General features: G+C 48.8%; 2 protein-coding genes across 2 annotated transcripts in view; one reads left to right on the top strand and one right to left on the bottom strand.

Moving 5' to 3' along the window:
• OGDH (oxoglutarate dehydrogenase) overlaps positions 1–15,393 on the top strand; it is a 471,568-nt gene that overhangs the window by 155,428 nt on the left and 300,747 nt on the right. The window lies entirely within an intron of this gene.
• The window catches only part of NUDCD3 (NudC domain containing 3), a 107,794-nt gene continuing 95,232 nt past the window's right edge, over positions 2,832–15,393 (bottom strand). The window contains exons 5-6 of the mRNA XM_003930781.4: positions 9,543–9,731; positions 2,832–3,028 (exon numbers count right to left, since the gene is read on the bottom strand). Coding sequence (XP_003930830.3) covers positions 2,918–3,028; positions 9,543–9,731 — 300 coding nt within the window. The 3' untranslated portion in view covers positions 2,832–2,917. The remainder of the gene's footprint in view (positions 3,029–9,542; positions 9,732–15,393) is intronic.

Genomic DNA, 15,393 nt, shown 5'->3' with positions numbered 1-15,393 from the left:
CACAGAGAGGGAGTCAATGATCTGACCGAGGAAGAAGGAAGTGGCCAGCCACCTGGGAGGGTTCTGTGTTAGACACCGGGTTATGTCCTAGAGGAAACCCATTGCGAGGGCTCAGCACAGGTAACGGCAGGTATGCACCTGGAGACCATGGACAACCTCGAAGCCTGGTGGGCAAAGGTGGCCCTCCAGTGGAATCATTCCCAACTCTGCACTCACCCTAAACTTTCTGGTAACTACAGAATTCCAGAACCCATTTGAAAGGATGTAAGATCTCTAGCTACATTCTTTCTTACCCCACAGATGAAAATCTTACAGGACTTCTAAAGCTGTGTAAGATCTTGCCCAGTGCATTCAGACCACATAGAAGACAACTCCGAAGAAGTCCCCATGCTGGTGTTTGCTGTGTACACATTGGTCTGGGACCTCAAGGCTAGAATATAATAATGACCATGCACAGACAGAACTGTCTCAGCAAATGTCACACACAGACCCAGAACTGCTTAAATACCAATTTATTGCAAACCAACAGTGAGGAACTGGAACAGCTTTGCAGGCTGGACACCTCCTCTCCTGGGGCCCTGGACAAGAGGAATGAGTCACCCCGCTTTCCTTGGACCTCAGCTGGTGGGACTTAGTGGCTGGCCAAACTGCGGCTGTTGTGTCTAAAAAGAGAAAACAGGCAGGGTGTGCCAGCTCTGGGGACTGGGCCAGTCCAGGGTGGTGGCTCAGGGCAGAGAATTACCCACCAGACAGCATGGCTCACGGGAGCAAGGTGTGCAGGGACACGCTCCAAAACCACACCAAGCACCACAGTGTGCACTGGGACCAGATGCGGGTGGCTGCTCCTGCCATAGGGCCAATACCCAATACTGTCCCTCAGCTGTTCTTCTAGATACTCATTTACCATTGACTAAAGCAGGGCAGGGAGTGGGGAGAAATGCAACACAGAATATAAAATCAGGCAAAACAAACACTAGTCACCATAGAAGTGAATGACCCTCAAAGTCTCCCAAATAACAAGGTGAAGGGCATCTCACACCACTTTATCACTTCTGGAAGACTGCCCACAGGGTGGGGGCTGCAATGGGGGCCAACACAGGAACTACAGAGAAGAGAGGAGACACACACCACAAGGCCTCCTTTCATTAGGCAGGAAAGCTCTTGTGAAACAGTGGTGTGCAAATCCTAGGACCTCAATGGGAACTCCAGGAAAAAAAAATGACAAAGCCTGTCTCAGGACCTCTCATAGATGACAAGAGTTCTGCTCCCCAGGGTGGAGGCCTCTTAAGCAGGTCTTCACCAGCTCAGTGGCAAATATCAGACAAGGCTCTCACATTCCAAAGTGAGTACATGGGGTCTTCTGCTCTCCCGTGATGATCAGAGCAACAGTCTGGACCTACAGAAGACTTCCCAGGAATGCTTTCTTACAAGGGCTGTCAGCCACCACTGTAAACCAGAAACCAACCACCAACTTACTCTCCTAGACAGCCCCTGCAACCCAAGTATACACAGAGAGAGCGTGCAGGGGCAGGGTCCTTCCCCTGATGGTAAGCTCTCTTAGCATCTGCAGGCCTTGATTCTTGCTGGCTGTGCATGGTGCCAGGGTACACTGCCCTGCTGTGTGGCTTATCCATGCCCTGAGCTGAATGGGACAGGCAAATGGACAGTGCCAGTGGTAGCTGAACCATACTCCCGGTGACAGGCACCCAGAGCTCCTGTGAGTACTCAGGGCATAGGCCTGGGGCCCTGTCCCATGACCTTGTCTTTGCTTCCTGGCTGGAGTCCATCAGCAGCCATAGCTCAGGGCCTGGGCTTGGGGGTCCTGAGGTGGTAGCCAGTCCCTGGAGAACAGGTAAGATGGGGCCATAAGCTCCAGGGAGCGCAGTCTGGCACCTGGCACAGAGGATGGGAGTCTTGACTGTCTTCTGGTTCAGTTGTGGTGGGACAGTGTGCCTTCACACCCGATGCAGAAATTCCTCCTCTCCCAGAAGCCCCTCAAGGTCAGGGCTTCTCAGGACTTGTGGCTGGCGTGCTCTGCTGATGAGCTGATGGACATGCTGTAGTCTCCTCCTGAGGGCGCCAGCTCTCCACTCCTGCCCACACTTTGACACAGTGAACCCAAAGAGGATGTCTTACAGGGAGCCAAGCAGGGCATGCCATGCCGTGGTGGCCAGGCTTGGTTCACGTCAATAAGAACCAAAGCAAGGTCGCCACAGTCAGAGAACAGACAGAATCCCCATTGCATGTGGACCTGAGCCCAGAACCTCGGCTTTCTCCCAACATCTAGAATGTGCAAACAGGGCTCCAGCTTCCACTGCTCTGACCATGACGCTGAGGCAGGCAGAGCACATTTATAAGGGGATGAGCAAGAAGACCACATCAGTGCTCCCAAAAGAGGTCAAGGGGCAAGGAGCTTCCCAAAGCAGCCCCAGGCACAGTTGCACAGTCATTCCTTGCTTGCCCTCATGCAAGCACTGAGCTTCACACACTTCAATGACTTCAGCTTTGCCTGAGAGCCCAGCAACTCCACACCCCAACCAGAACACATGCAAGCAGAATAGCGTCAAAACAACAGCAAGCAGAGAGCAAGGGGAAAGACATGCTGCCTGCAGTGGCTGGTTGCTGTGGAGACAAAAGCACATGATCCCAATTTGTTGGGATATCCTCTCTTGCATTTCAAACACCTTCACTCAGTGTCAGCCACAGCGGCCACCACATAGCAGCTGGCACTGCACCTTCTCTGGAACAGTCTGGAGATGCAAGGTCAGGGTGGAAGGCCTGGTTCACCATTGAAAGAAAGGATGGCTAGGGGTAAACAAGACAAACAAGTCCCTAGAACACAGGGGGAGCCGAGGAGGGCGGCCGAGGACAAGGCCTCTGCCTCCCCACCGGTGAGGGTTTCCTTTCCTTCTGGTCATTAAAACTGCACAGCCCCTGGGGAGATGTTGAACATGGCGGGGTCGAATCGCTGGCCTCGGAAGGGAGAACCTTCAGCATCCCACCCCTTCTTCAGCATCTCATGGACTTTCTACAAACAGAAAATAAAGAGATTAAAGGGGATCACAAGGCACTGCGCACTTTCTCCCAGAGCAGACTCTGACTGCAGGCAAAGAGCCTTCCTGCTTCCTCAGGGCTCAGGCACTCACCTGGCAAAAATGACTGGCCAGAGAACCAAGGGAGGCACTGTGTGACTACCAATTTCTCTGCAAGACTGTGCTCCACAGACTGAGTTTCTAACCCTCCATCTTCTGTCCCCAGCAAAGCTCTGGCTGCTTTTCATGGTTCATCTCGTCCCTTTTCCATCAAGAACTCTGTACAAATTCCAAACAGCCTGCAATGCCTATGGTCCCACTAGGCACTGACTATGGCATGAAGAGGAAGTGCCCCAGCCCCCTGGGGTCATAGAGAAGGTGTGTAAAATGCTCAAGCCCCATCTGATGAAGATGTGCAGAGAGGATACCCTAGCACCCCAGTTATCAACATCAAGAACTAGATCATCAGACAATCCAGGGTTGACCCAGGATGTGGCACGGAGGAAGAGACTTCGGAATGTCCAGTGGTAGACCCGCCGGTCAGGAATTCCCCACTGCATCCTTGCAGATGCAGTCAGAGTTGGTTAACTAAGCTGTTGCCAACATGTAGCTATTCTGGAACCATCTAGCCTCCAAGGGTCAGAAGCAAGCCTGAGTGTGTGGCCATGGCAGGGGACATCAGGAAGATTGGATCCTAAGGGAAGCATCTGTACCTGAGCTAGCAGGCCCTCTCTCCTCATAGGGACTCCACATCTGCCCTCCTCATGTGGCCACCATGAGTACACTGAGGGCTGGGGATGATCTCTCCTTCCTTCTGACCTTCTGACCAGAGACAAAAGAGACTGTGCAGGGCCAGTAGTTACTCTACCAATAGGATCCACGGTCCCTGTTGCAGAAAACCCTGTAGCCTAGGCCCAGAAGATGAGGCTGCAGGACTCTCAATACCAGGGCTTCTCCTTAAATAAAACACAACCTTCCTGACAAGAGAGTTTTCTCTTTCCTGTTTTAATTTTTAGAGATGGGGTCTCACCGTTTCCCAGGCTAGAGTGCAGTGGTGTGGTCATAGCTCAGTGCAGCCTCAAACTCCTTGCTTAAGCGATTCTCCCACCTCAGCCTCCTGAGTACTTAAAAACTATGGGTGCAGTCCACCATACCTGGCTTCTTTTTCTTTTTTTAAAACCAAAGTGATGCAGCAACAAGCCTATCAAAGACGTGTACTATATACTACAGATTAATTGACACTACTATCAATTTCTTGTGGGCAATTCATATCAGAGACTTTAGAAAGACCATTTTGAGAACAAGGTCCTGCAGCACACATGGAGTGGCTAGGGGTGCAGAGAAGACTACATGAAGCCCCCTCTTCCACCCACGGGAGGTGTGAGGCTGGAGAGCCTCAACCAAACAAAAGAACGGATGACTTCAGCAGGCAGCTGCACAAAGCCTCTGAACCTTTCAACAATCCTGGCCAGCTGTAGGGCAAATGACAGCTGCAGAACCCTGCAGCCACCACACTCATACCCTGGGAACTGGGTGGCTGAATGGGGGCCCGATGTAGGATGCCCAGAGTGCAAAGGACAGATTAGTAGACTTGATCTTACAATAGAGGGAACACAGGGTGTCAAGATCAGCACTCAGACCTTTCCTGAGACAAAAGTGGACTGCAGGCATTCCTGTGTGTCACCAAATTCACTCTTATGACCAGAGACCATGCTAATGCTATCCGCCTATGAGATGTCACAATTACTAACTCAGGCGTCCCCAAACTTTTTACACAGGGGGCCAGTTAGTTCACTGTCCCTCAGATCGTTGGAGGGCCGCCACATACTGTGCGCCTCTCACTGACCACCAATGAAAGAGGTGCCCCTTCCTGAAGTGCGGTGGTGGGCCGGATAAATGGCCTCAGGGGGCCACATGCGGCCCGTGGGCCGTAGTTTCGGGACACCTGTACTAACTGTTAGGGTGAATCCTATTAGGCTGAAGAGATCCTAGACACAGACACATCTGAGCACAGACAGAGCAATGGCACCTGCACATTCCACATTCCCTTTCTAGATGGGGGAATCCTGCTCAAAAGAAATTAAATTAGGGAAAAGATGAAGGGTATTAAATTTGTTGACTCTGGAAAGAGGTTATCACATAGTGACACCAAAGAATTTAGAACAGTAAGAGAAAAGTATTGTCATTTCAAAATAAAATTGCTTCAAAATACAAAGCATCTGTGGCATTAGAAGCACAATTTGAAATCTTGGCAAATTTAGAAAACTCCGAGTTCACACCATAAATGGGCATCAATGCCAGAGCATGCTGGTAACTGTGACTATGCCGACGTGAACGGCAGATGGAGGCTGACAGGAGAACCTGGCCCTGTTTCCATTCTCTCTCCTTAGTGAAGCCTGGTGATCCCAGTGAAGCGACTCCAGCACCATAATTCTCACGACGGTCCCTCTGCCTGTGAGGTATCCCTCACGACACCTGAATAAAATGTGACTAAACTGCTATATGAGGCCACATAAGGGAATGGACCTACCTTGTAGGTCTGTTTCCTCATTTGATTTTTTTTTAAAAAAAAGGCTACAGTCACTAAAGACATTTTACATGAGATGTCTGTGTGTTGCAAGCCTCCATATGCTAAAGACCCTTCCCCAGATCCTGTCATGCCCAGGAAGGAGTTGAGACTTTAGCATGAGCACCACGCAGGTGCTTGGGCACACATTTTGAACAACCACAGACCCGAGAGGTCAATTTATTACTATCTACAGCTGTAGCCTGAGAGCTGGAGGCTCCCTGGCTATTGAGGAGCAGGTCAACCCCAGGGAGGGAGTCACCCTGGGTCCTACCACTGTGCCACCAGCCCTGGGCTCCTGCATGTTGCTGAGGATCTCCCAGGGCACTTTGGGGAGGGACACACATCCTCTCAAGGGTCAGCATGCTGCCTGGCCCATGGCAAGTCTACGGTAGAATAGATTTAGATTCAACGCAGAGATCTTTCCACTGGACCACAGCATCTTCAACGTTCTTTGAATACTTCCTAACTGGGTCGCTGCTGCCCAGTCCATGGGCTCCCCAGGGCTAGGTCACAAGAAGCTGTTTGTCAGACATGGAGACCTGCTCCATACCTGAGCTGTGCAGTGCCCTAGGGGCCAGAAAAACAGCTTGCCAAGAGGATACCAACAGGATAACCCCACTGAATTGCCCTCAGAGCAGGGCGGCAGGGCACGAAGGGGATGCCAATCGCATCCGGCGATGCTGCATGTGTGCAAGCATGCCTATGCATGGTGCATATATACAATGCGCAGTGCTGTCATCTTTCACCCCTTGAGGGCTGACAGTGAGAATCCAGGTAGGAGTTTGAGGTCGAGAACTGCCTGGAAGCTGCCTCACCTTGCCTGGAATGAACTGACCACCCCTTTCCTCATCCTGGGTAGTGGGCTGGGCAACAAGCCACCAGAATGGGGAGGCCTTAGGCCTCCAGAAATGGAGAGACAAAAGCAGCTGCTTCCTGGGGAGGATTATCAATGAGACTGCAAAGCAAGACTGAAATACTCTTTGGAGAAGGTAAGATTAAAATGGGTGGAATCCTAGCACCACAAAGGCAGATCTGTGTCTGTCTTCTTCACTGACATGCCCCATAGGGGGTGAGACTGCACAATGTTACAAGATGTTGGCACAGAACACATAGGATGGGGGAAAGAGACTAAGAGGAATGTCAAGGAAAGGGAAAGATATAAGGGAAAGAAAAGGGGAAACAAAAAGAAAGGAGGGCAGGGGAGGGGGCAAGGATGTGGAGAAGAAGACGGGAAGGCTAGTGGAGCCCCTGACACCTCCATGCATGTCCTTGGCACTACTGGCAACTCCAATGATGAGCAGGTATTACTACTATTTTGTTTTTGAATGTACGTTCTGTAAAAGATATAATCACAGGAAAAATGAGGGCTTAAGAGAGAAAAACAGCCAGAGCATCCTAGCTTCTCTCATGTCTCAACCACTGAAGTCTACAGAAAACTGGCAGAGCACAATAGCTCATGCCTGTAATCCCAGCACTTTGGGAGGCTAAAGCAGGTGGATCACCTGAGGTCAGGAGTTTGAGACCAGCCTGGCCAACATGGTGAAATCCCATCTCTACTAAAAATACAAAAATTAGCAGGGCAAGGTGTCATGTGACTGTAGTCCCAGCTGCTGGGGGGGTGGGGGGGGGGGCGGTGGGCAGGAGAATTGCTTGAACCCAGGAGGCGGAGGTTTCAGTGAGCCAAGATCACACCACTACATTCCAGCCTGGGTGACAAAGCGAGGCCGTCTCAAAAAATAAATAAAGATTGTCTGGGTTCGGTGGCTTACACCTGTAATCCCAGCACTTTGGAAGGCCAAGGTGGACAGATCACGAGGTGAGGAGATCAAGACCATCCTGGCTAACACAGTGAAACCCCGTCTCTACTTAAAAAAAAAAAACCAAAAAACAAAAAAATTAGCCAGGCGTGGCAGCACATGCTTGTAATCCTAGCTACTTGGAAGGCTGAGGCAGGAAAATCGCTTGAACCCAGGAGGCAGAGATTGCAGTAAGCTGAGGTTGCACCACTGCATTCCAGCCTGGGCAATAGAGCAAGACTCCGTCTCAAAAAATAAATAAATAAATAAATAAATAAATAAATAAAATAAAATAAAATAAAATAAAATAAAGGCTATAAAAAACTTTGAAGGCTTTGACAAATGCACAGATACCATTCAAACTACAATAAATAATTTTTATCATCTCTTTGTAACAAAGACTCAGTGTTAGTGTCTGGGGAAGATGCTAGGAACCCACCTGACCTTAGTCCCTCCATCTTGTGGCACAAAAAGACACTTCTAAAGGGCATGTATTAAGACTGCCTTCTTACTTGCCTGGGACAACGGGCATCTGGGTTCATGTTTTATAGTTAAAACAGACTCTTTCTCCCGAAGGTCAACTCATGAATACATTTCAGCCTTTCTGTGGACCCAATGCTGAACATGGGCACAGAGTGGGCAGGCCCCTCATATACCTATCCCCAAACACTACCATGAGAAGCCCATCCGTAAGGCAAAGGTTCAAAGGCTGGTCTTTCATCTGGCGGCCACAGGCAAATACAGTATAACTGGAATGAACCATAACCAGGCAGGTCTGACTGTCTAAGCAGCTGAGCTGAGCTCAGCTGAGCACATGCTGCAGTACTACATGAGGCCACTTCAAACTGCAGGGACATGGGCCAAGCAGAGATATCCTTTAAGTCTGCCATGCCCCAGGTGGAAAAGGGGGCCAAACCTAGAGGAATGGTCTCTTGCATAGAGACAAGGGCCAGGGTGAGCAGGGCTGTGAGGAAAGAAAGGTCTGAAATCAGATCAGAGGTCAAACCCCATCACTGCTGCTTAGGCTACTGAGTCACAACCTCAGAAATTCAATCTCTCTATTGTGAAAACAAAAAACTGTCTTTTCAGTGGTACTGTGCAGCCAGTCAACCCCACCTTATCTATGTGTACTAAGTGCCCAGGCATGCCCCTGGTGTGGCAGGGCCAGGTGAGGAGAACATGCCGACACTCCTCTCCACAGGCTCCTTGACCTCACAACAGCAGGATGGGCTTGCCTATGAAGACAAGCAAGAATGGACAACACACAGCAGCAGGGCTTGCAGAACCACCTCCGATGTATTAACACATGTTGTACCGGAAGGCAAGACTAAGATAATCCAGTACACCACAAGGTAAGTCTCCTCCAAGAGACAAATGAGAAGAAAATATGAATCAGTGGTCTTCAGGGGAAAGAGGTGGTCTGTGTTTACAGAACAAAAATAAGGAGACCGTGCCCAGCAGCTGACCCCTCTCCACTGACTCAAGGGTGCACTGGGTCCATGTACCGGGCCATGCCGGGTATATGGGACACAGAAAGTTAAAAATAATCTAAGGAAAGCAACCCTTTTTTCCCTAAATAGCTACTCTTGGGATTATTAAAATAGGAAGAAAGAATGTATACATCTAATTAATCATTCTCTTTGGCCATAAGCAAACTCTACACTGGGCACTACGCTGGTCAAACAGGAACCTTTTTCTTTCTCCTCCCTAACCCACTGGCCTCTGACATCCAGAAACTGGCTCCACAGCCTGGCTCCCTCTCCTCCTCTACCAAAGGTCCCACCAAGGGACTCTTCATGGGAAGACATGTGCAGATGAGGCACAAACAAGAGCCATGAATACACCTGATGTTACCAGGCTCTGGTGCAGGTAGGGCACATCTCATGACACCCTTAGAGGTTCTGTTATCTGGGCTCTCGGCCTGGGTATGAGAACACAGCAGAAAGACCAGAGTGTACCTGTGATCAGGTAGTGAGCAGGGACAAGAGAAGGTGAGACAGGTTCCTTGCTAGGCTAGGACGTGGCAGGCAGCCCATCCACACATCCTTCTTCCCCACCATCATCACCAACCCCTCTGCCACTATCGGTCTTGTCACTAGGACGAGGGCCTAAAGGGTGGGCTCTCCAGGACTGCTGTGCTCGTACCAGCTCATGGCTCTGTGGCTTGCCCTGCAGCTTCTGGTGGTAGTCAAACGTAAGCCTGTCCAGCACCGCCTGTTCCTCCTCATCCACAGTGGCCATGGAGCGCTCCTTGTTGATCTTGTCAATGTCGATGGGCTCCTCTCCCTCCAGGATAGCATTCCACCAATACTCACCCACCTTGCTCAGGTTTACCTGGGGACAAGCAGGACAGAAACTTGAGTCAGGGTCAGAAGACACAGCAGAGTCCGCTGAGGGATGGGTGTCCAGGATGGGGGACAGAGCAGAGCCCACTGAGGGATGGGCATCCAGGATGACCTCAGGACCAACTACACAAAGGGAGGTGACAGACAAGAGGGGGTGCCAGAACCCAAGGCAGGACCCTCTGCTCCTGGGAATGCATTTGCCGCCTATGCTAACACATCCCAGGAAAGAGCTAGGAGGGAAATACTTGAGGGAAATGACATTCTGGAAGATTCCTTTGTCCTTCTTCACCAGGTCCTACATACTCAGGACAGTGCCTGTCCCACGTGCTTACCTTGTCCACTCCCACCAAGAAAGGCTGTTTTCTAAGACCCCTGACACCACCCCCGCCCCATGCCAGGAACTGTCCTGGGCCATTTAACCCGCCCCCATGCTTGCCATGGAAGGCCCTGCCTAGCTCTTACCAACCAACTACCTCTCCAGTGATCTCTCTTGCTTCCAAGAACAACACCCAGCATTCTGCTAGGGACCTGCAAGACTTAGGGCTCAGCTTAATGGATGACAGGGCACCATGCCCTGTCCCTACTTCTTCCTCCCTGGGGCCAAGCTTGCTGCATGCGTGGGTCCTCCAGCCCCATTCCCTAAATCTCTGATGGCTCAGGAAGGAGGAACCACCATCAAGAACCAACCCCAAAAGTCGTCCCAGCCTGCTCAGGTACCTCTGAGGATGGCACAGACACATCTTGGTCAGAGGAAGCAGCACCCAGCACTCATGATGCAGCCCTCAGTGTTAGGGGTCTGTGAGACTCATGTCATTACCACAAAACCTCAAAAACAACTGGAACTGCAGTGTGACAGAAAACATGAGGGGTCCCTGTATGTACCTAAGTGACCCTGGCAGCTTAGCCTGCCACCAGGACACAGGGGAGGGACCCGGCCATACCAGGCCCCGTTATCAGTGGTCATGGGGACACAGAAAACAAGAAAACTGGCTGCATCTGCTGTGGTCAGTGGCTGGGCTTGAAATTCTTATCAGAGTGGCCAAGAAGCAACAGAGTGGGTTTGTCCACTTTGTCCTAGAACTGCCTGTTCTCTGATGGGATTAAACTACTAAGGTGCTCACAGAAAGGGCGAAAAGGCAGCAAAGGGCCAGCAATTGAGAGCAGCTTTCATTCATGGAGGTACAGCCACCAGGACACTTACTGACCAGGTGGGCAAAACCTACCAAACCACACTCAGGGTAACTGTGATACCCAGGAGGCCACAGTGAGTCCACAGGACATCATGTATCCTGAGAGGGAGCACTGGAGACTCATACACAGGCTTGAGAGAGCAGTGTCCTAATGCTGTAGTTTCCACCTCCCTAGTTCCAAGCCCCTGCTGGCAAAACCTACCCACACCACAGATGGTACTCAGCACCAGACCTTGCAGAGCCTAGGGATCCAGCCCGAGAATGTGCTCTACTAATGAAGAGGGTGGACACTGATGAAGTGCAGGAGGGCACACAGTGAAGATGTTCTAGAACTGGGAAGAGCAAGACAAAAACTTGCAATCATAATCTGATGCCAGCATCCCAGAAATCTTGTCTGACATTCCCAGTGCAGATAGGGGGAGTGGTGAACAGGGGGAGTGGGTGGTTCCCCTCCCTACACGCCAGCTCTACCGAGTAAATGACGCTACTCTGCCAGTGCCCAATTTAAATTTGGGATGAATCTTCCATTTCCAGATACTCTGCTCAGCTGGTTTGTCGCTGACTTTACAGTTTGTGTGATAGGACCTGACTCACCCTCAGAGACCACAATACTAAGAACTCTACCCTATCTTTACCAAGCTGATACAATGAAAAACCTTTGAAGAGGGTACATTGTTTTCTCTATTCCAGGAAAGACTTCAGAGGAACTGTAAATTTCTGGAAAGAAGAGACCCTTTAAGGATTTTTTATCTTCACCAGTAGTTATTACTGTGATCTATGTAACTTATTTTATAAGTGTTCACAAGTCCTGTAAAATACATACCATTACCATTTACCATATATACCATTCTTTTGTATTTAAAAATAAGGACAAACTCTTGGAAGTAAGGGCGCTTTCTAGATTGCCCAGCATGAACAGGCAAAGCAAAGCTACACTGGGGGTGACGGTCCGGTCCACTGCTGGCACCACATGGGCAGTGGGTCAGCCTACACACTATCCAGGGGACAGTGCTGATGCTCTCAGGCCTTTCTGCACTCTACGGAGCCAACACAGGGTTTCACCGGCCAGGTCCAAACACACACCCAGAGTGGAGGGCTCCTGGGCAAAGTGGGTGATAGACCTGAAGACAATGAGCCACCTACCCCGCAGGAAAAAGGGAATATCCCTAAACCTTCTGTGTCCACATGTGTACTCTGGACATAGAAGCACACTTGAACCCAACAGAAATTGAGAAGAGCACTGTACTTTTTCATAAGAAATATCTGATCTGTATTTAGATTTTATAATATTTACAATTGAAAGAGTACATTCACATGCCCAAGTTGTTCCAAAAATATTCAAGGTTTTCCAGTAACTAAATCAAGTAGGTTTTAAATTTAAGTTAATAAAAATAATTCATTTCTTCAGTCACGTGAGACAGGTGTACCAAGTGCTTACTCAGCTGCTGTGTGTGGCTAGCGGCTACTGTGCTGGGCAGTGCAGCTCTCCAAGGGAGCCATCCTCACTCACAGACTCACAGACGTCACGCATGTGCATCAGTGAGGTATTTTAGGAGGAGATGTGAGCCCACTTTAATTGAGGCAAAATCCACTTAACACAAAACTTACCATTCAAAAGCGAACTCAATGACATTTAGTGTATCCACAATGGTATACAACCATCACCTCTATCTAGTTCCAAAACACTTTCATTACCTCACAAAGAAGCCCTGTGCCCATTAGCAGTCACTCATTTACCTAATCCTTCCTCCAATTGTTCCCTCAACCCCACCATGCCCCTGGCAACTACTACTGATTTTGCCTCTACAGACTTGCCTGTTCTGGACATTTCATACAAATGGAATCATACAGTTATTTGTTTTTGCCTGGCTTATTTCACTTGGCATAATGTCCTCCTCAATGCTGATCCACGTTGTAGCATGAATCAGAACTCTATTCCTTTTTAAGGCTGAGTAATATTCTACTGTACAGATAAACCACATTTTGTTTATTCATCCACTGATGGACATACTCAGGTGCCCCCACTGTTTGGCTGTTATGAATAATGCTGCTATGAACACTAATGTACAAACATCTCTTTGAGTCCCTGTTTCAATTCTTTTGCGTATTTACCTAGAAGTGCTGGGTCATATGGGAATTCTATAGTTAACTTTTTGAGGAACTATCATACTATTTTCCACGGCAGCTACACCACTTTACATTCCCAACAGTAGTATACCAGGGTTCCAGTTTCTTCATACCTTCATCAGTACTTGTTATCTTCTGTTTTTTGATTACAGCCATCCCCACAAGTATGGCTAGCACCACCAGTCCTTTATCTTGACCGCAAACACACAGGCCTGCCTTCTCTGCCTTTCAGACCTGCTCCGGTCAAGTTTCCATCGGTCATCACTGTAACCACGTGGGCTGCCCACCATACTGGGGCAGCAAACGGGACCTGAGGTGTTGTCTATAAAGCTTCTTGTAAAGGCTCTGGAAGACCAAGGTCTCAGTTGCAAATTTTTAAAGTATTTATTTAGTACCCTTAGAATATCTTCTATCTATTTTCTAAGGATGAGCATATTAGTACAAATAATATGAACAATATTATTAACATGGTAATTATCCTAAACAAGGGCATTCTAACATTGTTCTTGGCTTGCCTCGAGTCCCTCTCCATACTGTTCCTTTACAAAATTCCATCTCTCACTCTGAGCTCATAACCCCAACCTGCAGATTCCCATTCCTTTCTCCTTCCCAAACTCAATTTTATTTTTTTAGTGGCCCGTGCCCCTTAAGTCATCTAGCTGACAAGCTTCTTTATGCTCAGAACTTTCTCGTGTTCTATAAACTGGGTTGATTTGTAATTGTTTCTGCTGTCACTGTCCACATTTAAAGTAACGCTTCTGGGAGGCCTCAGATATGACTTCAGGTAGTTAATCTTCAAAACCACTGAATGGTACAGAGGATACAAGTCTCGCAGGGTTGTCTTCTGACACCCAATGCAAGATCCAGTCCTAAGAGGACATGGGTACAACATTCCTAGGATGGAGTTCAAAGGCCCCTATCTAAAAATAACACCTGTGATAAAGTAGTCTGATGGTTTTACATTTGTTTTTGTTTTTTTCTGTGAATATTTTTTTAAAGTCAGGTTTGTGGAGGTGTAGTATACACATAGTAAAACTCACTCTTTCGAGGTCACATCTCCATGAGCTGCTGCTACAATCAACCCACATCCCAGAAGCCCCGTTCCCCTTCTCAGCAGTCCTCTAAGCCCACGATGCTCGTTTTACCATCCAGCGTGTCCATGTTCAGAATGTCACATGTGTGGAATGACAAAGTGTGCAGCCCTATATGTACTGACTCCTCTGAGTGTGGGGACTCTGATGCTCAGCCGCACCGTGTATCCTGGCACAGGCAGACCACACACCAGTTTGTGGATGTGTGGGCATTTCCAGTGTTTCGCAATCAGGTAGACAGCTGCCATAGAGATCTGCATGCTTTCAATTCTCCTTGCTAAGTAGCCAGGAATGCGTGTATTGGGTCATGTGGTGTCAGCTACTGTCCAGACTGACCACTCGGCTGCATCCTTACCAGAAGCACAGAAGAGCACCTTGTCTCATCTGGCACTCGGTGCTGTCTGCCTTCCTAGCAGCTCTTCTAAGAGAAGAGCTCAAGGGGCATCTCATCATGATTTTGCCTTGCATTCCCCTAATGACTCCTGACATTGGGCTTCTCATGTGCTTATTGGCCATCTCACTTTTTTCTTTTTTTTTTTGAGATGGAGTCTTGCTCTATTGCCCAGGCTGGACTGCAGTGGCACGATCTCGGCTCACCGCAACCTCCACGTCCCAGGTTCAAGCGATTCTCCTGCCTCAGCCTCCCAAGTAGCTGGGACTACAGGCACATACCAGCATGCCCAGTTAATTTTTGTATTTCTAGTAGAGATGGGGTTTCACCATCTTGACCAGGCTGTTCACAAACTCCTGACCTCGTGATCCACCTGCCTCGGCCTCCAAAAGTGCTGGCATTACAGGCGTGAGCCACCTTGCCCGCCCACCATCTCATTTTTAAAAACATTTTATTTGGAAACTATTTTAAACTTAAAGTTACTAGAATAAGACAAGTACAAAGATTCATACAAGTATTCAGCAGCTGTGTGTCTGCACACAGCTCTCTCATTCTGTATGTGTGCTGTATGTATAATATATAATAACATAATATTTTCTCTGAACCATTTAAGAATAGGTTGCATCCGTCTTAGCCCTTTGTCCTGAGTTACTTCCTAAGGATAAGGAAATAACTTATGATGATTTACAGAACAGGGTCCAGTCCAGAGTCCCTACTGCATCTTAGGAGTCCAGTCCTCTTTACTCTGTGACATACCCACAGCGTTTTTCCTTCCCTGATGTCTCCTGGTTAACTCACGTGTGCACACTCAGCTGGATATACAACACATGTTCCACCTGCAGGCACATGACG

The sequence above is a fragment of the Saimiri boliviensis genome, chromosome 10 (assembly GCF_048565385.1).
Source record: "Saimiri boliviensis isolate mSaiBol1 chromosome 10, mSaiBol1.pri, whole genome shotgun sequence".
Lineage (NCBI taxonomy): Eukaryota > Metazoa > Chordata > Mammalia > Primates > Cebidae > Saimiri > Saimiri boliviensis.
The sequence above is the reverse complement of the archived record's forward strand: the minus strand, read 5'-3'. Positions and strand labels throughout refer to the sequence as shown.